The sequence below is a fragment of the Gossypium arboreum genome, chromosome 7, assembly GCF_025698485.1.
Source record: "Gossypium arboreum isolate Shixiya-1 chromosome 7, ASM2569848v2, whole genome shotgun sequence".
NCBI lineage: Eukaryota > Viridiplantae > Streptophyta > Magnoliopsida > Malvales > Malvaceae > Gossypium > Gossypium arboreum.
The window spans coordinates 5356153-5380829 of NC_069076.1; the positions used below are offsets into that span (position 1 = coordinate 5356153).

At 31.0% G+C, this 24677-nt stretch overlaps 2 protein-coding genes and 2 long non-coding RNA genes across 5 annotated transcripts; all 4 read right to left on the reverse strand.

Moving 5' to 3' along the window:
* Window positions 1-1113: 1113 nt before the first annotated feature.
* On the reverse strand, window positions 1114-4416 carry LOC108457561 (myosin-binding protein 2-like). 2 transcript variants are annotated; one of them, XM_017756648.2, is made up of 4 exons: window positions 4067-4416; window positions 3298-3973; window positions 1972-3170; window positions 1114-1302 (listed from the first exon to the last, which is right to left on the reverse strand). In XM_017756648.2, the coding sequence occupies exons 2-4, from the start codon at window positions 3941-3943 to the stop codon at window positions 1243-1245; spliced, it is 1905 nt and encodes a 634-aa protein (XP_017612137.1). In that variant the 5' UTR covers window positions 3944-3973; window positions 4067-4416; the 3' UTR covers window positions 1114-1242. The 2 variants fall into 2 exon arrangements, with proteins under 2 accessions (XP_017612137.1, XP_017612138.1); XM_017756649.2 differs by having other exon boundaries at window positions 3418-3973; window positions 4067-4354.
* Window positions 4417-12866: 8450 nt separating this feature from the next.
* Window positions 12867-15135, reverse strand: LOC128295162 (uncharacterized). The gene is made up of 3 exons (XR_008285488.1): window positions 14779-15135; window positions 13049-13075; window positions 12867-12938 (listed from the first exon to the last, which is right to left on the reverse strand). It is a non-coding gene; the product is annotated as an uncharacterized LOC128295162 (long non-coding RNA).
* Window positions 15136-16298: 1163 nt separating this feature from the next.
* Window positions 16299-16683, reverse strand: LOC128295096 (uncharacterized). Its single transcript, XR_008285407.1, has 2 exons — window positions 16572-16683; window positions 16299-16471 (listed from the first exon to the last, which is right to left on the reverse strand). It is a non-coding gene; the product is annotated as an uncharacterized LOC128295096 (long non-coding RNA).
* Window positions 16684-18875: 2192 nt separating this feature from the next.
* LOC108470853 (uncharacterized) lies at window positions 18876-19954 on the reverse strand. Its single transcript, XM_017772352.2, has 4 exons — window positions 19744-19954; window positions 19596-19646; window positions 19370-19472; window positions 18876-19269 (listed from the first exon to the last, which is right to left on the reverse strand). Exons 2-4 carry the CDS (start codon window positions 19600-19602, stop codon window positions 19173-19175), a joined length of 207 nt encoding a protein of 68 aa, XP_017627841.1. The 5' UTR covers window positions 19603-19646; window positions 19744-19954; the 3' UTR covers window positions 18876-19172.
* Window positions 19955-24677: the final 4723 nt, after the last annotated feature.

Consider the following 24677-nt stretch of genomic DNA (forward strand, 5'->3'; position numbering starts at 1 on the left):
TATACGTGTATTTTTCATGTTCATATTAGTATTTTCTACTATTATTACGAATATATTATTTCTTTTATTATATTATTAGAACATTCTTTATTTTTATTTTCTTTATTGTGAATGTTATTGTTATTTTTATTCTAATATTGTATTTTAATAATTTTTCATTAATTGTATCATCGTTTGCATTATTTACAAACTCCTATTGCAAATGATATCATCATTTTATGTTTTCAATTAATTTCAATAAATAAGGTAACGTACCGATTTCAACACTAAGTCGCTGATTTCATCGCTATGTTAAGTGAATATCATTGGCTCGTGTTGAAAACGAGACGTCCTTCTAAAAAAACCAAAAATTTCAAATTCTCATATTTCAATCGGTTAGAGATTAAATATTAAATTAAACTTGTATTTTTGAGAATTGAGACAACGCGTGTTTAACAAGATACCAATTTTGGGCGTCACGAGAGTGCTAATACCTTTCTCGTGCGTAACCGACTCCCGAACCCTATTTTTCTCTGGATTTTCACGTAGCCCCAAATTCGGCCTTCATTTTTGTTCAAAAATAAATTTTCTTTCAAAAGAAAAAAGATGATTTATTAGGTGTCCGATCACACCTAGAAAAGAGATCGATGGCGACTCCTTTTCTCTTTAGAACCGAAATCCCGTTTTCAAATTTTCAAATAATCGCCTCAACTAGCGACCAAAGTGAAATTTTTGTCGCAACAGTTATATAAAAAATTACATATCAACGCTTAACATTGAGTTAATATTACGAGTTAACTAAACACTGGCTCAACCAATAAAAGATTTAACAACTTATTATTTTTAAAAATGTCAAATATCACTATAAGTATATTTTTATTTTGGTTCAAATATGATATAAGTCTCTATACACTTTGTAAATTTGAAATTTAATCCTTGTACTTTTTTTTTCTAAGATTTAGTCTCTCTACTTTTTAAATTTCTAAATTTAGGTCTAATTGTTACACTCTTAGAAACTATTTTGTTAAATGCAGATCCATTATAACATTATTTTTCTAGTTATTGGACTACTAAATGAGTTTTTTTTTTTTCAAAATATCACAATAATAAATTTAACGAAAAAATATAAACACATTAACAATTAAACTTAAATATTTATGTATTTATGGACTTCACAGATATTTTATCAACTTCTTATCTGAAAAAAAGAAAACCTAAGAAACAGCCGATTCCATAGCTTATTCTGTACATTGCTTACATTGCTTACGCACTATCTTCGATTCCATCCGATACGCTCCGGCAGCGTCTCCGGTTGGAGTTTACCTGAAAATGGAGGGATTATCGCTTTTTCAGTTAACATGAAAGAAACATTAACGGACAAGAGATGTCGAGAACGGATACGTGACTGTAGTCATCACAAAATTCATGGAAGGGAAAAAGGAAACATTAATGGAGGGATTACCATTCCAACAGCTTTTAAATGAAAAAATCGGCACATGATTTAGACGACACATGATTTAGACGACTTTCAAGCTATTTTGATGCATAGGATGTTAAATTACTTGCAAAAGAAGTTTCCTATGGTATGGATGATGACCCTAAAATGACACATCCAAAAAGCAGTACTGAAAGCTCTAAGGAATGGTGTATAGGCACCTTAACTGTTAACAAGATCGGCATGATTAACCGGCAACGAAGGGAGGAGTCTCTATATGGAATCATGAGTATCTTTTTTACTTCGGCTCAAGAAAGCACCTTCGAAGATTGCTTACTAAGGAAGTAATAACACGCATACAGCAGTATTATGCAATTTATGGGGCACATTACGGGTTTGCTTCATGTGCACGCTACGTAAACGCAGTGGACATTCACCTCATTCATCCTTTAAAGTACCCGAAAATGGACATTTGCAGAAAAATAACAGCATGAAGCTAGATAAACAAGCATGCAGGTTTATAAAATTAAAGGCAGAAAAATCGACTAGTGACACACCTTGAAAGGTGAAGGTAAAGGAGGTAAAGAAGTCTGCCGAACGGGCTCCTTTAGCTGCTGAAATTCTCGAAGTTGGTTCACCAGCTCCTCGATGAGTTTCAAATGGGTATCTATCCTTTTCCTCTGATCCGATGAGAAACTCAGCTTCACTTTTTCTCCTCGTACGATTTGCAGCCTTTCTCTAAGGCATTTGATTTCAGCACCAATCTCCAACATTTCAGTACCGACTGCAGAAAAACTCCCCCTCGAGTCATATAGCAAAGTTTTGTGATTTAAAGCAGAACCAGATGGTAATTTACTTTCTTTTGTATTCTCCTCCTTCAGAATGTCTACTTTATCATCGACAACATGTATGTCATAAACAGCCGGTTCCATATCAACCGTGGGATCGTGCGGATTGCAATCTACTGCCTCACAAAATTCTACATTTCTCTTGAGCTCTTCTCCAGTTAAACAAGTTCTCTCATCACCTTGGACTGTTTTGGTTGCTATTGCTTGGCCTGCTATGTCACCGTCATCCAGTCCTTCTGCTTTCCCGGTTAAATAAGCGTCTGCAGTATGACTTCTTTCCCCAGCTAACGGAATCTCATTTTCCGAACCCCAACCAGGACCTCTCTCCACTTCCTTCTTTGTAGTCAATCCACCATTCCCTGCCTGTTTCACCATTCGCAGCTGATCTTCGTCTAGACCAAATGGAATCGAAGGCAGTTGTCCCCCTTTACTCGACATATAACTAAAATCACATTCCTCCTGCTCCTCTCCTCGATTATTCATCTGCCTGTAAGCTTCGAGTTCTTTCTCCAAAAGGTGATTCTCCTTCTCCCTCCTAACCAGCATCTCTTTCAGAATGCTCATCTCTTCTTCGTCGTAAGCAAATTTCTCTTCAATCATCCTTTGATATTGCCTCGCTTCCATTTCTATAGCAGCCTTGTCCTCTTGTAGACGCAAAATCATCGCCATGGCTTCATCAGCAGCCGAAGCAGCAGCAGCCCTTTCTTTCTCCAACTCCAAGTAAATAGCAGCACGTTTAGCTTTCTCTTCTTCAAGCGCTCGTTCCAACATTCCAATCCGATTTGCTTCCTCTCCAACAAACCCTATTTTTTTTATAAAAGTCAAACCTTTCTCCTCTCCACTGCTCAATTCAAAATCATGCCGGGTTGCCTCACCCATATCAGTGCCAGCTCGAGTATTTTTATCATCTAAAACAGCATGTTCATATAGGTCAATATACATGTAAATCATGATACTACCAAAAATTCACTTCCAAATTTGACATATCTACATATATATACACATATAGAGTAAAAAGATTTCACAAAATATTACCAGGAAAACTATCTTCTATTTCACTAACTGGACCCAAATTATCCTTAATCTCACGTCTTGTTTCACAACCACTGATATAAGAACATGAAACACCTGCAACAGCTGATGTTGGGAAATTACCAGACAATGATACAGCAGAAGATTTTCCATTACCGGAAGCAGCCCTTCTCCGGCGCCGAGTTCCGGATTTCGACTTCTGGTTTATAGTTCTCTTTCCCTTAGCATCATATCCACTATCTTTATCCACTATAGTTTGCAATCTCAAACCTGAAAGTGAAGTAGAACATGCTTCACCTTCTAATTCAATGATCCCAATGCCAAATTTCCCATCAGCACTAATGGGTTTGGCATTGGAATCGTTGAATGAAACCGAGTTAAAAGGGAACCTATCCAAAGCCTGGTGTTGAACAGAGTAAATCATTGTTCTTGGCCATTGAATAAGCAGCTTATGCCAACAGAGGTTGGTATTTGGGTAACCAAAAAACCCAGAACAAGGACATGGCAGATGAATACCAAAAACATGAAAAAATTTCCAAGCAAAAAAACCCAAGGTTGATCCACATAAAAGGAAATAAGCTAGTGTAAGATCAAGAAAAGATCTTACAAGACCAATTAAGGTCCATGAAGGAATTGTACAAGAAACCATTACAATTTCAAAAGCTCAAACAACACCACCCTGAAAAAACAAAAAAAAAACAACCCACCATGAGAAATTAAATAACAAAATTCCTAAAAAAACAAAAAAAACCAATAGAAAGTGAGAGAAAACCTGTGATTTTACAGAAGCTTGAGTGTTAAGCAAAGAAAAAGGAATCCCGAAGGTAATAAAGACATGAGAGATCAAAGGTGGGCTGGGGAAATTTCTAGGCGTAGGACAAGATTGAAAAGTATGAAAGAACTGTCGATTTCCGAGGTTATGATAGTTACAGTGAACGACAACGTGAGTGACAAATGTTTTTATCGGAAAGTGGGAAATTCATCACCACCGTCTTTAAGTTCTGTTGGCGATCCTTTTTTGTTTGCTATCTCTGCAAGTCTGAACAAAGACTACCGCTGCTGCCAACATCAGCTTTATGTGTTGTTTATTAGGTCAACGGCGTCGTTTAAGGCTTTGTCATGTGTTTACCATTTTTATTCAATATCATCCTTATTTATTATTTTTTGATTACTTATTTATATTTTAAGATAATACATAAGAAGCGAGTGGTTGTTATCATTGCGTTTACAAAGCATGTTTTATTATATTAGTATATTAATTTGATCGACATAAATATTATTAACAACACATCAGTATCTGAGTTTAAATGAGTTGAATATATTGAAGATGGTGGCGGAGTCAGGATGTTAATCCTAGGAGGCCAAATTAAAATTAGACGTGTTAAGTAACAATCGATTTAAACATATAAACAATTGATTCAAAATAAACTTCCATCAATATTCTTTAATGACAACTTTTAAATACAAATAAAATTTAAAAAAAACTATTAGTATGTATATGTAAAACAAGCTTTAAAGAATCAAAATCTATTAAAAATTGAATAAAATCATACATTATACTTAAAATTTAGGGAAAAATGATACCAATATGAAGAAGAAATATAATAAATGTCTGTTCATTTTTTCTTTTCTTTTTATATATATTATTATATTACTTATAAAATATTATTTTAAGTAAAATATTAAATTATTATTTAACAAAAATATCATTCTAAAGTCATCAGCAATAATTTAACTTTTTAAGAAGATTTTCTTTATTTTTATCAATAATAAATTTTTAATATTATTTTAATATTATAAAAATATTATAGCACCCTATTTATATTTTTAGGACGGCTATAATATATATACAAAGAGGAAAATTACAAAAATCTTAAAACTTTGGAGGGGCCTATTTATATTTTTTGGAGGGCCATAATATATTTATAAATGACTAAATTGAAAAACATTAAACTTTTGGAGGGCCATGGCCCCCTTGGGCCTTTACTTGGCTTCATTGTTGATTAAGGGTTCGAGTGTGCTAAAGTATATTATCCTTCTATTTATGGATTGAGGAGATTCAAAATATATATATCTAATTGAATTTTTTCTTAAACACATATAAATTTATTTAATAGTTATGTTAAATGTTTTACTCACAAATAAACGCCAATTCAATTATAAAAGTATCAAAAGATTTTCGTAAATAATTTAAGATATATTTTATAGTAGTGTTTTTATCTTTTTATATATAATAAATGAATGAAAAATTAATTTTAATAAGATATAAATCCAAAATTCCATGCGTGATAATAGATAAATCATTAATTTCATCATGATAATCAAAGCATCAATTAAATTTTATATAAAATTTCAATAAATATATTTATCTAGTAATTTCACCCACATATATAAATCTAGTTAATTGTAAATTTTATTATTTTTAATATCATATAAAATGTTTGAGGATATTTTTATATATTAATAAATTAATATAAATATTCAAATTAGTAAACAGGATAAACCTAACTAAAACCATCTACTAACCAATCAAATTGAGATAAAATAATCTCATATTAATGTTTTTTTTTAAATAATTACAACTCAAAAATCAAACATTAAGAGTAAAACATTAGGATGGGGTCCTCCATCAAGCTTAGACCGATTCTTCTATCATGTATTGACTTGACGATCATGTCTGCGATTTTATTTTCTTTTTGAGGAATATGCTCGATACTCCAGTGACATAGGAGTTTCAATAGTGAATGAATTCTTCTTACCAAGGTCGAGTTGGAGCTCTAGCTATCACAAGCCTAAATGGTGTTTATTGCTTCAAGGCAATCTGACTGAATTAAGACTCTCTCAAACTTTCGATCTAAAACAAGTTTCAACTCATCTAAAATGCCCCAGAGTTTAGCTTCAAGTATAGCACAATTGCCCAAATACCTATTAAATTCAATTATCCATCCCCCATTTTGATCATGCAAAAGACCACCTGCTGCGGTGAATGCATGTTCTGCTTTAATCGAACCGTCTATATTCAATCTTACCCAACTATTAGACAAAGGAATAGTGATGAATTTTTCATTTGTTTGAGTTAAATTTAAGTATAGTTCATCCTTTCTTAAAAGGAATTTATTTGAATATAATCCGAATCAAATAAAATTATTTTTAAAATCATAAAATTAGAGTTTTAGTTCAGTCGGCATTACTATTGTTTCCAATGCAAAAATTTATGAGTTCGAATGCTCTAAGACGTGTTTATCTTTCTATTTAAGTGTTAAGAAGTTATAAGTAGTTATATAATATTAATAATAACACTTTTAGACAATAATAACAACATTAAATTTACTCGATACATTTGATTTTCAAATAAATGATATCTTTAATCGACAACAATTATAATAAAGTAAGATTTAGTCATTTAGACAAGATTGTTTTCATTTTCAATTAATAATTATCATTTAATTAAGTAATGATTTTTTTTTGTTAAGTATATAATGTTTTAATATTAAAAGAAAGTATGTTATGTTTAATATATCTATATTTACATTAATATATGTATATATATATATTGAAATATTATTTTGCATTAGAACGAGGATGATGTTGATAGTGATGAGTGAGTTAGGAAAGTTTTTTGGGAAATTGAAATTAAATTGTATGTTTTTATAATAATAAAATAAAATTTTATTATTTTTAAAATTTATGTTTTATAATTTTAAACGATTAAATTTAATTTTTATTAGTTTAAAGGACTTAAAGTATAATTTTATTTTATTAATTTAAAATTTTATAAATTATAGCCATAAATCCACTCTTGACGGTGATGATTTTATGATGACTGTTGCAGAAAAGAATAGGGAGAAAAATTACGGTTGAGCTGAAATTTGCGTATTTGGCAATGAATGATGAAAATAATAAAAGTGAAGTGATATAAAATGAGTGGATAAATCCAAGGGATGAAAAGGATAAGCATTGATTCCTTAAAATAGAAAAACATATATAAAACACAAAGATGATATCAGGGGTTTTTTATTGAAATAAATTAAAATATATATATATCAAAATAGATTGTCAGCTGGATTATTTATTAAAATGGATCGTTTTTTTCATTCGCGCTTATCTGGTAGGCGCGACTCTTTTTTTATATTAAAATATTTTTTTTATTTTTTTAAATAAAATATTTTTTTTATTTTCGGATCAGTATGACATGTTAGATACGAATACAGGTTGCTCTCAGAGGCGCGACTAGTTGTGCCTTTCTAAAAGGTGCGACTAATTGTGCTTATCTCAGAGGCGCAAATAGTGTGACCCACAGGAGCGTCTGTTGCTTAATTTTTCCCTTATATATACCTCGAAAATCAAATGAGCATACACAAAATTTAGCAGAGTAACAGAAACAAAATTTAGTTGAACGGAAATAAGAAGATAAGGAGAAGAAAAAAAGAAAGGAAAGCAATAAGAAGGATAAACTATTTTAATTCATTTCATTTTAAATAGAATGTAAAGTTTTGTTAGTAATTTTATTATTTGAAAGCTATTTTGTTAGGTTATTAATTTTGTTAGCTTCTGAATGAAAAATTTTGCATTAAAAATTTTATGTAATTTTTTTGCTATTCGAAACTGTTTTAAGAATTTTAAAAATTTTTTAACAGATCTAGTATTGAAGATGGAAAATCAGTTTTTCGTATTTGTTTATTTCGATGGAGAAATTTTGACAATAACCGTGGGATATATATTTAAATGTCACAAACAAGTAGCAATGAGATTTAATAGAAATATCTCGTTTAATGATATGAAGGGAAAAATTAGTGAAAAAATTTATAAACGTTGTGGGAGAAGGATCTCGAAACTTTTCTACAAGTTTCTAGTTTCGACGGATCCCATAAAATTCACCGAAATAGAACTTGTAGACGATAAAGACGTGGAGACAATGGTCGCTCTTTATTGTGGGACTCGAAGCAACCAAAATGCACCGATTCAGTTATTTGCTGAGTTAGCTGGTGTGGAGGCAACTGAAGATCCCACTCTATTAGGTGAAGAAGATGGAACTCAAGAGCCGTGTATGGTGGTTCAGATATCGTACGTTGATAGTCAATCAACTATACACGGGATCGACATTAATCTTAATGTTGCACCCGAGACTAATGTGGTTAGTGATGATGTATACTATAGTAGTGATCCTTCTGATCACAAAGTCGATAGTGAGAGTGATCTCGACGTGGACGAGGTCCCAGATGATATTGACGACGAAGGCGTGAATGATGATGGAAACGTTAACGCGTCTTCAATCGGGAACCAGATTCGTCGTATTGTGATACACAATAATCCTAGGGTATACATGTCTCGGATAGACCCGATCGTCATGCCGCAAATAGTTTTTTTGAGTACCTCAAATACTACCCGCTACTGGATGGTTGTATATTCTGATCCTGAAGAGTTGTTCATGGGCCAGAGATTCGAAAATAAGGAAGAATGTGTATTTGCCATTAAGCGGTATAGCATGAATATATTAGTAGACTACAAAGTTGTAGTGTCTAAACTGACATTATATATTGGAGAGTATTGAAGGTTAGTGGAAGGCTGCAATTGGCGGATAAGAGCTGCATTTATCCAGAAGTCACTGATGTGGGAGATATAAAAATTTGTTGGGCCTCACACATACACTTCAACACGTATGACAGAAGATCATCGAAAACTTAATTTCAAAATTATCTGTACGTGCATCATGCCAATTGTGAAAGACATGCCTACCATTAAAGTTTCAATACTGATTGTCGAAATGCAGGTACAATTTCAGTATCAAGTATCATACCTAAAGGCATGGACAGCTAAACAAATGGCAATGGAATAATTGTACAGAGATATCAATGCATAGTACAATGAGTTGCAGGGATGGATAGTCGCTATGAGAGAGTATGTGCTGGGGACTGTCATTAAGTTGTAGACACGACCTTATTACGGGCCAGATGACCAACTACAATCGGGAAAAAGAATTTTTCATCGGATGTTCTGGACGTTTGATCCATTTATGCGCGCATTTCCCCACTACAAGCCATTTGTGCAAGTAGATGGGACCTGACTATATGGGAATTATACACAGATCCTACTTCTTGCGATTACTCAAGACAGTAATAGGAACGTGCTCCCGATAGCATTTGCCATCGTCGAAAAGGAGAACATGGAATCATGGAAATTCTTCCTTACCAACCTACGGAGGTATGTTATTAACAACGATAATATTTGCATCATCTTCGATAGAGGAAAATGATTAATTACCGCTATTAGGCGTTCCGGTGTGCCATGGAGATCCGTTTACTGCATCCGACACATCGTGTCTAACTTCCAGCAAGATTATAAGAATACAGACTGGAAGAGACAAGTTGTGAGAATGGGTAAAGGATTACCTTATCTTTTCAATATAAGTTTTAATGTTTTAGGGCAATACTGTAACTTATCTTTGCTTAATACATATGCAGCGCACGAGCTAAAGCCACGCATTTTTCGTCAAAGAATGACTCGACTTGAGAGCGACATGAAGGTCAAACGAACACATCTTTTCGACAGTGGTTGGATACTATAGAGCCGTGGCAATGGGCTCAAAGTTTTGACGAGGGCTTTCGTTATGGTCAAATGACCACAAACTTGGTGGAGGGAATCAACGTTGTGTTGTTAAAAACACAACATCTTCCGATTTCATTTGTCTTCTCAGCTACATTCTAAAGGTTGGCTACCTTGATGCCAATAATGGGTCAACAAAAAGTCAACTAGATGGAGGCGAGATACGTGTTTGTAGAAGATGTTAGGGATGCAATTGCTGCAAACCATAAGATGGCGAGGTCCATGCTTGTAGAAGTATATTCATGACGTAATAAAACATTTCGAGTTACAGAATCCATCGATCGTCGACCTAGTATACCACCTAGATCCTATGGAGTTGATCTTCAAAACAGACGATGCAATTGCAAGAGGTTTCAAACACTTCATTATCCATTTGCACATGTTGTGGCAGCTTGTGCTAAAGTCTCGCTTAATGTAGAACAATTTATCGATGAAGTGTACACCCTCGAACGTACGTTGCGTGTATGAGAGAACGAGTTCCTCGTGCTTCCTAACCTATCTACTTGGGAGATACCTTCGACGACCTTTGAGCTTGTCCCAGACAAAGGGTTGCGTAGGAACCGGAAAGGTCGTCCACAATCATCCAGAATCCATAACAAAATGGACATTAAGGAGAAATCTGACGGGAAGCTATGTGGCGTATGTAGATTAGCCAGTCATAATAGGAGTAAATGTCCGCTCCGAAACTACCATGTTGGACAATCGTCTCAACCGAATAAAAATGTAGTTAATTACATGTTGAGAGGATTGAATCACAAATTTGTCTACAATTTGTTGCAGTTAATCTAATTTGACTTACATAGTTAGTATAAAGTCTATTTATTTAAATTTCAAAATAAAAAAATAAAATTGATAAATAAAATGTCAAAAAAGTCATTAAATAAATACAAAGTTGACTATTTAAATTGCAAAAAAAAAAACTTAGATTGATAAATAAAATGCCAAAAAAATTATTACATAAATATGAAGTTATTTATATTAAAAAACCCCCTAAAATTGATAGTTTGATGGTGTCATTCTAGGAGTATATTCTTATGGAGCTCGATGTTCACGTTGCGCGCGATTACGGTGATCAACATTTTCTTCATCAGTATGTGGGGGGGTACGAAACATAGATGGAAAATCATATGTCTCAAACGCCATCGATGAACTTGAGCCGAGAGGAGTAGAGTACGGTGGTGGATATGGACCGAAAGGAGTGGAGTACTGAGGTGGATACGGGCCGAAAGGAGTTGAGTACTGAGGTGGTAGTAGGCTGAAGATATCAAACTCTAAATGATATCCGTTGCCTAATGAGCCCAGGAAATAGTCATCGCCCCCCAAATCTGGATGATAAGAACTATCTCTAAATTGTAATTCCGGCTCTGGCTCCGACTCTGACTCTAGTGCATAATACGGATCTGGAAGAGGTCGCCCAATTCATGTCGTATGCTGAGGGACTACCATCGACCACCCACCAAACAAAAATGGTTTCCCTATCTCAGAGTACCATTATACGTACTCTAACGAGGGCTGCAGATCCAAAGCACGATCCATCTTAGGTACCCTCCCCAATCGGTTGTTCCACATCGTAATATATTCTTCATGCATTTCGTCCTAATCATTTCCATACGCCCCCTCCTACTCATCCCATGGATCTCCCCCAATCGTACTGGCAGTATCAGGATATACTGTATGTAACCGAACTTCCGGAGTACTCGATCACCATGATACCACTTCACTATCTGAAAATTGATAACGGGTGCGCTAATGCACCATAGGTTTGAGCGGACATGGACAGATGAGGGAATAACCGCCATAATTTCTGGAACAGAATACGACATCCAAATGAACTGCACATTTAATAACATTGTTATATTAACGCAAGTCGAGAGAGATAAAATAATAAAATTAAGTTTATATTAGAAAAACTTACCCCCTCTCCAGCATGATTCTCAATCATCAGATTATATATCGAAACCGTATATGACCTCTCAATACCCTGATTAGTGCTCTATCTACTAAAACAAATTGTTAGAAAAATATAATCCGAGAAAAAGTCAACTAATTCTTATAACGAGTAAAAATTCATCACCTATTAACGAGTAGAAATATATATGATTGGTGACTAATGGATGCCAAGAATGGCATCCGGTAAAGTGCCCACGATTGCAGTAATATGAGGCATCTGCTTATGTCTATCGCAGAAGAATCTATCGTCTGACAAAGTTCGCGATACAGCATGGTTAACATTGCGAACCTCTAACTGTATGAACGGGTGTTATGCAAATTAGATAATAGGGGTAAGTGCATCAAGTGGACCGTACTATCGTTTGCATCCGGCATAAGTACACCCCCTATAAGGTGCATAATGTAAGCTCGAACAGCCTGCACCACCTCCCATTCATTGGCAATACGAGGCAAATGCTCAAAATTGGCCTTTAGCCATGAAAACCTCAAACTTGTAAATTTCCCCTCACTTCGCAAACGTCCAATTAATTCATAGCAAAAGGTAATCAGCCTAGAGATCGAACTTACGCCCATTAGCACATTCCCGTCGATGGGAAGCCCGAGCTGTAGTGCAACATCTTTTAGAGTGATGGTGCACTCCCCGCACGGAAAATGAAATGTGTGGGTCTCCGAACGCCATCGCTCGACTAAAGTGGAAATCAAGTCGTATCGCAGATCAAAAGTCCGGATCAATGCCGCTGATCCGAACCCGGCTAACTCCAAGTATGGTATTAGGTGTTCATCTGGCAGAAACCCTACACTATTAACACGGCCCTTCAATACACGATACGGGCGCTGACATTATTAAATTAGTAAAATAGTTAATACTATATAATTTAATTCCGCAAATAACATGAGTATCGAATAAAAATTTTATTACCATCTCATTAATAGTACTTGATATGTGATTATTATTATTAATCAAAGAACCCATTTGCTGCAAATCTACAATTAAAAAATGAATTCATTTAATTTGTTTCAAAAATACAATAAATTATTTCAAATTTTAGAAATAAAACACGGTAAATATTTAATAATTTCCCATAATTTACCTACAATAAAAAAATTATATTAGATTACAATAATATAATTAAAATTAATATAAACTATCTAAATATAAAAACATACTAATTAAAAAAATAAAATAGAAATAGAAACATACCTAATTAGTTTCTTTCAAACAAACAACCTATAAAAATAACAACACATTTAATCAACATTTTAATAAATCAATAAAAATTTCAAATAAATAAAAACCAAATAAAATTACATTATATAAAATTACATTAAAAATACAAAACACTTGAAACACTAACAATTTATATAACCTAATCATAAATTACTAACAAAATAACTATAAAATTATTTTTAAAAATATATTCCTAAAAATCACAAAACACATACCTAAACATTAGCAATTTATATAGATTAAAAAATATTTGAAGACTTCCTTGTCATATAAGTTGATTTATATTCTTCAATATTTCTACAATCATTTTTTATAAAAATAATTTTAAAGTATATAAATTTATGAAAAGAGTTCATTATGATTAAACTTGGACAAATTGATATCCAAGTTGGTATAAAAAAATTAAATGAGTTAACAGCAACTATTAACATACAAATACTTAACAACAACTTAAAAAATTAAATGAGCTTAAACATCTGTCCAAGTTCATTTTCATTTTAAAATGACTTTTAATTTTTTATAAGCTTATATGTTTTAAACTCACCAAATACTAAACTAAACGCAATAATTTATAACTTAATCCTAAATTACTAATAAATTAATTTTAAAATAATTACAAACACAAAAATTAATAACATAATTCTAAATTACTAACAAATTACCTTTAAAATTATTATAAAAAATACATTCATACAAAATATTAACCTAAAACCATAAACACTAAACATAAATAATTTATAATTAATAATTAATAATAAAAAATTTCACAACATCTTAATAAACTCTTTAAACCCCTATTTATGCCCCCAACAATATATTTGTGACATGTGTTTCAGTTTAATGCTACACTAATTAGTGTTTAATCAAATTTGCGGCTAATTCGGTTGTCTTTTCCTTATTTCAAGAAAGATAGGAGGTTGGGTATTTATATTTTTGAATTATTTGAATCTGTTTAAAAATATAATCTATTTAATATCTATAAATTATTCAAGTATTATTATTTAAATTCAATTCAATTAAATATTATTATTTTTTGATATTTAAATTCACAAAATAATCATTTTCAGTATATCAAATTTGTTAAAATTAATTTAAATCTGCTAAAATTCTTTTTTTTCGCATATATGTCTAGCTTTTTATTAGATATATAATTAAACAAATAATCATATACAAAAATAGTTTATATAAATTAAATACTAATCTTGAAGAAAATTATATTTTTCCAGACAAAATCAAAACCAAGGCAAGAACCAAAAACAAAATAAAGAAAAATAAGGATTCAACTTATGTTTTTAAATTTCTAAAGAATATTATGTTTCTAAAGCTTTTTATTCCTTAAATTTTCTAAAAATATAGCTTTCTATTTTTTTATTTTTATTAAAATGTAGATTTTTGTTCAATTTTGTTAAGAACATAATTATTTTTCAAGGTTAATTTTTACATGTACTCGTTTTATATAAAGCATGTCCAATAAAAATTAGAAAGGATACTGAAATAACATTATCAAACCATTTTTATTGTTTTGTTTTTTTAAATATTATTTTTATACCATAGTGAAGCTTAAATAATCAAAGCAAGGTATCAATATCCATTAGAGGGTTTCTTAAATAATCAAAGCAAGGTATCAATATCCATTAGAGGGTTTCGATTTTAACTTTCGATTTATCTCAAATATAAAATAATTTATTAAAATAAAACATTACTTTTTTTTCTTCTTTCTTTCTTCTTCTTCTTCTTCTCTTCTTTTTTTTCTTCTCCTTTCTTTCTTTCTTTCTCTCTTCCAGTGGCAGGTGTTTGGTTTGGGGGACCATGCTTATAAGGTCCCCAATTTGCAATCTTCATTTTCCCTTTGAAGGGACAGCACATATACAGCAGCCAGCTGCAAGCAGCAGCCAGCAAGGGTGCCATGAGCAGGGAGGCATGCAGCAGCAGCAACAGATGGCACGCCGCCGGGGGGGGGGGTCTATGTGCGCGGGGAACAGGCCATTCGCGCCTACCTGTCAGGCGCGACCCATTTTCGAGAATTTTTTACCCGTATTTTGACCCGTTGACCGTATCTTATATATATATAAATTTAAATATTTTTAATAAAAATAAAAAATATTTTATTTTAAAAAATAAAAAAATATTTTAATATAAAAAAAGAGTTGTGCCTATCAAATAGGCGCAAATGAAAAAAACGACCCATTTTAGTAAATAATCCAGCTGACAACCTATTTTGGAATATAATTTTTTTAACTTTATTTCAGTAAGATATCAATCTTACAAATTCTTAAATTCAATCCGGTCCAATAATAGAATTAAGTAGATTTCGTAAATTGAGTTTTAGCTTGATTGATATTGGTGTTATTATCAATGTAAGAGAATGTACATTTAAGCGTGTTGAAACACATTTAACCTCTTATTTAAAGATTAGAATGAATTGTGAATAGTTTTAAGTATTGTACCAACCTTAAAACTTTATATACTTAAACATGTCATAATAATGACGAATTATCGTATCTTAACGTAATTTAAATTTAGAGACTAACTTAAAAATAGTCAAACTCTAAAACTACTTTTACGAGCAGAAAAAATTAAACATCAAATTAAGAGAAGTACCAAAAATTAAATTTAAATATTATTTTATCCTTCAAAAGATCAATTATTTATCTAAACAAAACAATTACAAGATACTATCCTTTTGAATAAATGAATTCTAGAATGCTTGTATTTTCAAAATCTCAAAAATTTTAAATTTTTATTCCAAACACATTCTTAGACTCAAAGAAAATATCATCTAACTAAGGCCTTGCTGGATTCACCATTCAAAAGTTAAATCAGATTTAATTTTTTACCCAATAATTAAAAATAAAAATAATCTAATAAAAATTTTTATATAAGAAAGTGTAAAAATAATAAATAAATATAAGCTACTAATCGCTTAGGAGAATTTTTTGATTAATTCTATTTTATTTTAATATTATATTATCTTATAAAAACTTTGCAGTTAAAATTTAATTTTAGTTTAACATAATATGAAATGTTTAAAATTTATGAATAAAATGTAATTTTTTATAATTTAAAATATATATTTATCAAATAATCTAATTATATTCTATAATTAATTTTAAATGATTTATCAAATAATTTTATAATTTAAATTTAATTTTAAAATATTAAAATATATTATTTTTAATATTTAATTTTTAATTTATCAAACAACATCTATATAAAAGAATAATTTTAAGAAAAATTAATTTAATAAAATATACTTTTAAATAATTTTACATTTTTCCAATGGATAAATTCAATCGAAACAACATTCTAATCCAATGTCAGTACTACGGTGCACACGGATATGCCATCAACATAACCAAATCTTTTACTTAGGCCAACCACGCATCAAGGACAAACCTGAAACAATCAGGAAAGCAATAACCATTGTCACTGCAATACCACGGTTTCCACTTTCCAGCATATCCTGTTGGTCTCGGTCATCATTGCGTTCACATACAATTGTAACACACGGCGTTAGGGTGCGGCAGCAATCAAAGGATCTGTCCCCTCCCTGCTAATAAGTTGCAAGCCTACAACGTCGATATAAATATATAAATAATTAATTTAAAATAAATTTCTATTAATATTCTTTAATAGCAACTTTAACTATAAATAGTATAAAAAATTATAGATACATGTATGTAAAATAAATTTTAAAGATTCAAAATCTATAAAAAAATTAAATAAAACATACGTTATATTTAAATTTTGAAAAAAAATTATTTTTGATTGTTTTTTCTTTTCTTATTAGGCCCCAATATAAACAAGAAAGATAATAAAAGCTTGTTCATTATTTCTTTTCTTTTATATACATTATTATATTACTTATAAAATATTAAATAAATATTAAATTATTATTTAACAAAAATATCATTAGTCATTATGAGTATAAGCTTCTTTAAGGAGATTTTTCTTTATTTTTATTAAGAATACCTTTTTTATGTTATTTTAATACTATAAAAATATTGGAGAGGTTATTTATATTTTTAGGAGGGTCGTAATATATATACAAAGAAGAAATTGCAAAAATCTTAAACTTTAAGCAACTTACTCATACTTTTCGGAAGGCCATAATATATGTATAAAAGACTAAATTGAAAAAAATTTAAACCTTGAGAGGACCATGGCCCCCCGGGCCTCTATTTGGCTCCACCATTGCTGCTAATTATGGCTACATCTTACATTGGACACTCCGAACTCCATTTCGAACTTCTCCTAACCACTCCTAACCAGATCAATACTAATGAAACTCCGACACTTCTGGATATCGGCTGTCCAACTATTCTGTCCGCAACAGAAATGGAAGACACTGTTTCGAGTTCTACGCGTTTATTGGACACTTGAACCCATACGACAAGACATCTATACACTACGGCTCTACCATTTGGCTCGTCATGCTGCGAACACTAAATGCCATAGAGAATGCCAGTAGTCTACTATACTATACAGTAATCCTCTATGCTAAGTACTTTTAACCGGCATGCCTTGGGCTTAGACAGTGGTGGTCACTAAGCAATAGAAGCTCAAGTTTATCAAAATTCTTCAACCAGGCACAACAAAACAGTAGAACCAGATGGTGAAAAAGCCAAGACCAATATATGCTTGAGACACATTACCTATTTTCATTATCAATCCACAACTCAACTCAAAATGGAAGCAATGACATTTCCGAGTTGGCCACATATGGGTTTACTGGTGACCCGAGATTTACCTATTTTTTTCATCAAATCTCACAGATATGCTCAAGCTCAAGCTCTTTCTCGAGCAAGGTGTGACACATAGCTTTTTATGACCAAAGGTGTTCATCCTAGTAAGCTGAACCATTGTGTGACTCCTGCACGTCTGTTTGGATGTAATTAAGTAACCAAGTGTCACTTTCTAAGAAACTCTTAAATTAACATGATTCTGCCTTTTTTCTTTTGACAAATGGCAGAAAGACGACCAAGAGTCGACCCTTCTTGGCCAGATCCTTCTAAGAAGAGTTTGGCAAGGTGCTTCATAGTGAAGTGAGGTACTCTAGGCAACGTGGAGATGCACAACTAGGGGTGGTGATATAGTACTTACCAGTTACTTGAGTTTGTCTCAAAAAAAATTCGAACTTGATTCGGTAATTATTAAGCTGAGCTCGAGCTATTGATCGAACCAAAACTGAGCTTAATAATACTTGACTCAGAACTGCTTGTGAGCCTTATTGAGCTATTCATATTTTTAAATTATTAAATTACATTATTGCCATTAATATATATTTATTATTAATCGAGCGAAGCTCGAGTACAAAAATTGATAAGTAAACTGAGCTCCAACTCGAGTAGTTCAATTATATCTCAAGCTCTAGCTTAAAAACAAATGTTCAATTGACCTCGAGCAGAGTATCAAGCTTCGAATTTCAAGTCGAGCTCGAGCTTGGAAATATTCAAGCTCGACTCAGCTTGATTACACCCTATGAACAGCAACCATTGCTTCTTGAACTCTTATTTCCCTAAACTACTCGAATCAAGTACGAGGTGGAGATGCACAACAAGCATTATTTCTTGAACTCGTACTTCACCTAAACTACCTCAGTTCATACGGACGCATCCACATATTTAGGACTCATCCAAATTCAGATAACACAGGGCATGAGTTGAGTAGATAGTTCTATATAGCTACAGACAAACAATTGTGACGGTAAAAATCAGCCCCAATGCCTTAACTATCCCAAATTATATTCATATCTGCACTATGCAATGCGATGCAGAGGGAAACAATTAAACCAATAAGATGATTAAAAATTATGAAATGGCGTTCTATTAACGGGGAATCGATTATAATTACAGAAAATTAACAAAAAGAACAAATGCTACATAGGAAATCAATTTCAATATAAATCAGATAGAAGATTTAAGAGTCAAGATCAATGTCAAATCAAGCAAACACGTCTGTTAATCTTAAGACGACATAGGCAGACTCTGAAAAACCCTAAAAGAAACACATAGATCTGATTCCCCAGTCAACGAAACAACACTATCTTTACCGTCCAGCATAAAAAAATCATTAACAATTTGACATCATCGGATAATTATTTCTTGGTTTTACTTCCGCCTCCAGCATTGTTCCCTCCAGCTGCCGCCTGCGCAGCCTTCTTTGCCGCCTTTTCTTGCAAGGCCTTTGCATCTCTGCCCATCCAAAAAAAAAAAAGACACAATTCCAAAAGTCAGAAAAATAAGACTAAAATTAACAAAACCGAGAAATTTTGGGCAAAAAAAGAGATGAAACCTTTCACGGCGTTGTTCTGGGGTTAAGCCATCGTCCTTGTTCTTGCTGCCTTTGCCCGCTCGGGCTTGAGCCCTTTCTCGATCTCGCTCTCTCTGGTTACCGCGTTAACTTACACTAAGGAATTAACAAATATATAATATATAAATACCCATTCAAAAAAAAAAAACAAGAAGTTGAGCCCAAATTTCACGAATTATGCATTAATCAAAACAAACCAAAAGGATATGAGTCATGATTGATCCTCGGAAACCGAGCAACGATCAGCAAACGTTAACCGCTGAAAAATTCAAACAGTCCATAAATCAACAAAAGGATGAAACGTACAAAGAAAATAAATGAAGCAATCGGGAAAGTGAGCAAGAAAAAAATATTACCCGCAAAAAAGGGGGATTTGAAATCTTAATGTGAGGAAGAACGAAGGCGTAGACTTTAAAAGAAGGAGAGTTGCTTGAGAGCCAATGGATCTGCGGAAGATTCGAGAAGTCGCGTATAATATATTCGTTCTTACCCGTTCTGATCGGAATTTAAATAAAATACTAGATTTTGGGAACAAGTTGGGATCACAGCTGTGATCAAGTTGCTGCTTGATGCCAACTTATAGCCCTTCGATTTGTGGAATAATGGGTACCACGTTCTCACCGTCCGATTTCAAGGAGACTTTCCTTGACCGCCTCTTCTTCGGCATTTCTAATTTGGGCCAATTTTGTTGGACCTATTGGACCGAAGGTTTTGGGACACTAACAGAGCCTTAATTTTTATTAGCTATTTAATTAAATTGATATCACCCTTCAATCGATCTCAACTCTTGTAATAATATCAAATTTTTATTAATTTTACGAAAAAATTAATATTATTTTTAGTACGTTTTGTATTTTTAGGTACGTTAAAATGAGTTTTTAGTCCCTGTACTAGTATAAATTTTGATATTTGGTCCTTATATTTTAAAAGTTAAAATTTCAATCTTCCTACTTTTTCAATTTAAATGATCTAGCCTAATCATTATAACTGTTGATAAATTTTGTTAAAATTTTTTAGTTTACCATGTTTATTTTTTGTTATTCATATATCACATCATGTAGGACAACCTGCTCAAAATTTCAAGTTGACAAATTTGATAGAAAATACTCACACTTCTAATGATTGTACTGATATTTTTAAATCAAATAAGTAAAAATCGCAAGTCTCCTTATCCATTTTACAGTATGAATATAGCCCTGTTTGAGTCAAGAGCGACATTCAAGTAAAGCTCTACTAACAATGTGAACTCTAGGATTCAAACTTCGTTTAAATGATTGGCGAAGAAGTCCACTTCTATTTCTTACAACTACTTTTTGGTTATTAATGACTTATTTTAACCTTTTATATAAGGATTAGTATTTAGTACATTAGCACTGTACTTTTTGTATCCCACAAATAACTTAAATAATTGTCATGTGTCTTTTTTTTTTAAATATTTAACTTTTTAATGTTTTACTAATACTCTCAGGCTCAACCCTGGGGTTTATTTGAGAGTGCAGTTGTCCAGGACCCAGTGTTGGAATCGGGCAAAAAAAAAAAAATTAATTTTTAACTTAGGAAAAACAATTTCAGACTAAAATAAGTTAATTAAATGTCTAGAGCTTTCAATTTTTCACCATAAATTCTTCATCTCCTAGTGCCTCAAAAAAATTTCAGCTTTTATTGTATTACATTTTATAGGCCTAATTTATTGTTTCATTTAGGGCCCCAACAATATCAAGAACGGACTTGTATACTCCTACAAGATACTTGTCAACTCCATTACCCTACTTATGAAGTCTAAAAAGGTCACTCGAAGTGTACCAAATATTATTCATTTATATAAAAATGAAAAAATAGCATACTTAAACTTAAAACATTATGGTTTTACTATTTCAACCAAAGCCACATTTGATATACACTAAATCGTTTTCCCAACACATTGTTTCGATCTCTTTTATAATAAAACATTAAATAATTATTATTTACTTAAATTTAATTAAAATTTTGATATATATTTATGTAAAATAATTATATAAAAATTAATACTAATGACCTTTTGATATATAGTATATATATGGTTAAATTTTACTATTAGTCCTTATACTTTGTAAAAGTTGTAGATTTGGTCCTTGTACTTTATTTAATCAAATTTAGTTTATGTACAATTTAAATTGGTCAATTTTAGTCCTTATACTTTTTGATTTTTGAAATTTTAGTCCTAACCCAAAATTGTAGTAGTTAAAATATTTGTTTGGTTAACTTCAATTATCAGTTTTGTACTACACGTACAATTGTAGATTTTGTTCATATTCTTCACTTGAATCATTCTAAGTCCTATATTTTTTGAATTTTGAAATTTCAATCTTGACATAAATAACAATCGTTAATCTATTATATGGATTCTTAGTGATATTAACAAGCTGACATGACATTACATACATGATAATATGTTTGTCGATCAAAGTTTGGAAATAACATACTTAATGAATTTAATAGTTATCATTTAGTACTAACTAAAATTTTAAAGATTGGAAAGTACAGGGACTAAAAAAAGACCAAATTAAAGTATAATGACTAAATCCATAACTTTTGTAAAGTACATGAACTAATAGCATATTTTAACCTATATATATACTAGATTATGGTGCATACATGTTGTAGGTAAAAAAGCATTTATGTAAAAATTATATTTATAAATAAAAATAAAAGAGAAATCAAAGAGGTTTTGGTTGAAATGTCAAAGTTGAAGTTTTAGAAATATTAGTGTTATAAATTTATGTTAACTTTGATTTTCAAATGTTTCGATATAATAAAATAAATCAAATTTATAAAATTACTTCAAATATTTTAAATTTATTTTCAAGTGATAAAATACGAGAAATAAGTGTCCAAATGACTTAGAAACATTTCCAAGTTTTGAAAATGTTTCTAAGTGTTTTTAACCAAGTCTCGAGCGTTGTATTGTTACATAGACTTTGATGTACCAGAACATTCAAGTTAATAAGTAAAATTGTGAAACAAGGGAGAAAAGCACCGAAACATGCCCAAATGTATTGGTACATTGCTTGGTGAAGTACGAAACAACCAAGTCAATAAACTTTTTACATAATCTTGTAAAAGTATAATGGAACATCTCTATGAGGTAACAATACATGATCCTATGTTCCAATAAGTCGATTCTCCAATGGCTATAATTTTTTAAGCAATGTATCAGAAAATTACCTCGCAAATTGCATATAATGCGTGAAGTGATTGCTTTCAACATCTCCAAATGTCTCTAAACTCATTAGGGAATATAAATAGAGTTCAAGAACACTCAAATGAAGACAAGAAACGAGCTTGCAAAGTCAAAAAAGAAAAAATCCAAATCTTTCATTGTTGTTCTCATCTTTCTTGTACAAACACTTGTGGGTCAAATTTCTTTTTTATTGTTTCAAGTGTTCGATTGTATTTGTGAGAGCTATCTCTTTATATATCTACCTTCTAGAGGTACTTATTCATTCTCAATTTGTGAGAATTTACTCGAAGTTTAAATAAAAAACTTTAAGGAAAAGTGATTCTATCTTAACGATTGAAAAGATAGTATATTATAAAAGTTATAGGTTGTCCTTAAAAGGTACCAATTTATGAATTGATAGAATAGTTAATAATGGAAACCTAAAGTAGTGGAGGTATGCAATTGAGACTAAACCACTCTAAATCTCCTATACTAATTTTCTTTAAGCAAATTTTTTTTTCTAAACATTTTAAACACCAAATCTTCCCCTCTTGATTTATTTTGGGCCTAAGAGTTTAAGTCTCGCCATGTATATATTTTTATATTTATTTTAAATCTAAATTATTTTTGTTTATAAGTTTTATATAAAAAAATAAAAAGATAAATAATATCCTCATAATATAGATATATACAAGATTTCTCATGCACAACTTGGGTGAAAAACTAAAAATGGGAAAAGACGAAAGTCCAGTTTAGGAATGCTTCTCAAAAGTGCTTTTGGGATAAAAGGCATTTTTTGAACAAAAACATTCCTAAACAAGTTATTTTTTTGAAAGAAAAAAGTGTTTCTTCCAAGCCAAAAATTGGCCTCAAAGCACTTTTTTCATAAGCTGAAATTCTCCTCAAAAGTATTTTTTTTTTAAAAGTATTTTTGAAAAACATTTCTAAACTAAATCGAAGAAAAGTTACAAAAGAAAAAGAAACTATATATGAAGCGAGGATCATTAATAAAAGAAATTTAAAATTTTATGTTAATATTTATACTCTCTTTTTTATGTATGTGTTAAAATTGAATAGAAAATTATTTCAAGCTAAGGTTTTCTTATACCAAAACTAAAATTAAATTAAACTACTGGCGGATCCAAAGAGGATAAAAATAGGCTCGGGTTCCTCTTGCTTAATGGATAAATTGCATTTTGATCGTTCTTAGGATGAGTTTTGATAAGTGGTAGAGTGCGATACGTTTAGGTTACTTTTTGTCTCATGTTACAATATCGTTACAATATTTAATCTCATCAACATTAATATTTTTACACTAATTGTACGTAAACACACTTCCATCCAAATCTACCTTTAAAATAATAATAATAACTATTATTATATTTAGGTTCTTTTAACATAATATTTAATTTTGGTTCTCAATTTTTTAGTACAAAGTTTTAGGCTTCACCCTTGATTTAAAGCTAGATAACAAGATCTGTTACCTCAAAAATATTTGGTTTCTTTACACAAAAGCAAATTCTTTATGAGTAGTATGGGCAGAGCAAAATGTCATTGTTATGTTTGATTGGTTAAATATTTATGACCCGTAATGTTATATTTTAAAATAATTATGATTTATAAATTTATTTTAACATTATATATTTATTAATATATATAAATCGTAATAAAAAGTAAGAACTACAATAATTTATCATAAATTTATGGAAATTAAGAATAAAAAATTAAACGAATAATATAATAAGAACAGTTTAGCAAAATGTACCTTTAAGTATTCCTTGAATTAAACAAAATATGTATAATTAAACGAGCCCTTAAATTTAAGCAAATATCTATATTGATCCTTAAATTGTTTTTAACTTGGAATTAATTACTTGATTGAAAATACATAAAATTTAAATATCTTAAAAATAAAACCTAACAAACAAACAAAAATTCATATATTTAAGGGACCAGTTGATATTAACTTATAACCAAGCACATGAAGATATCTATCAAAATGTCTTTTAAATATATAGGAAAAATCAATTATTTGTGAGGCTAAAATCACAAACTGAACTAGTTCTAGATAATTTTTTATTAAATTCAATG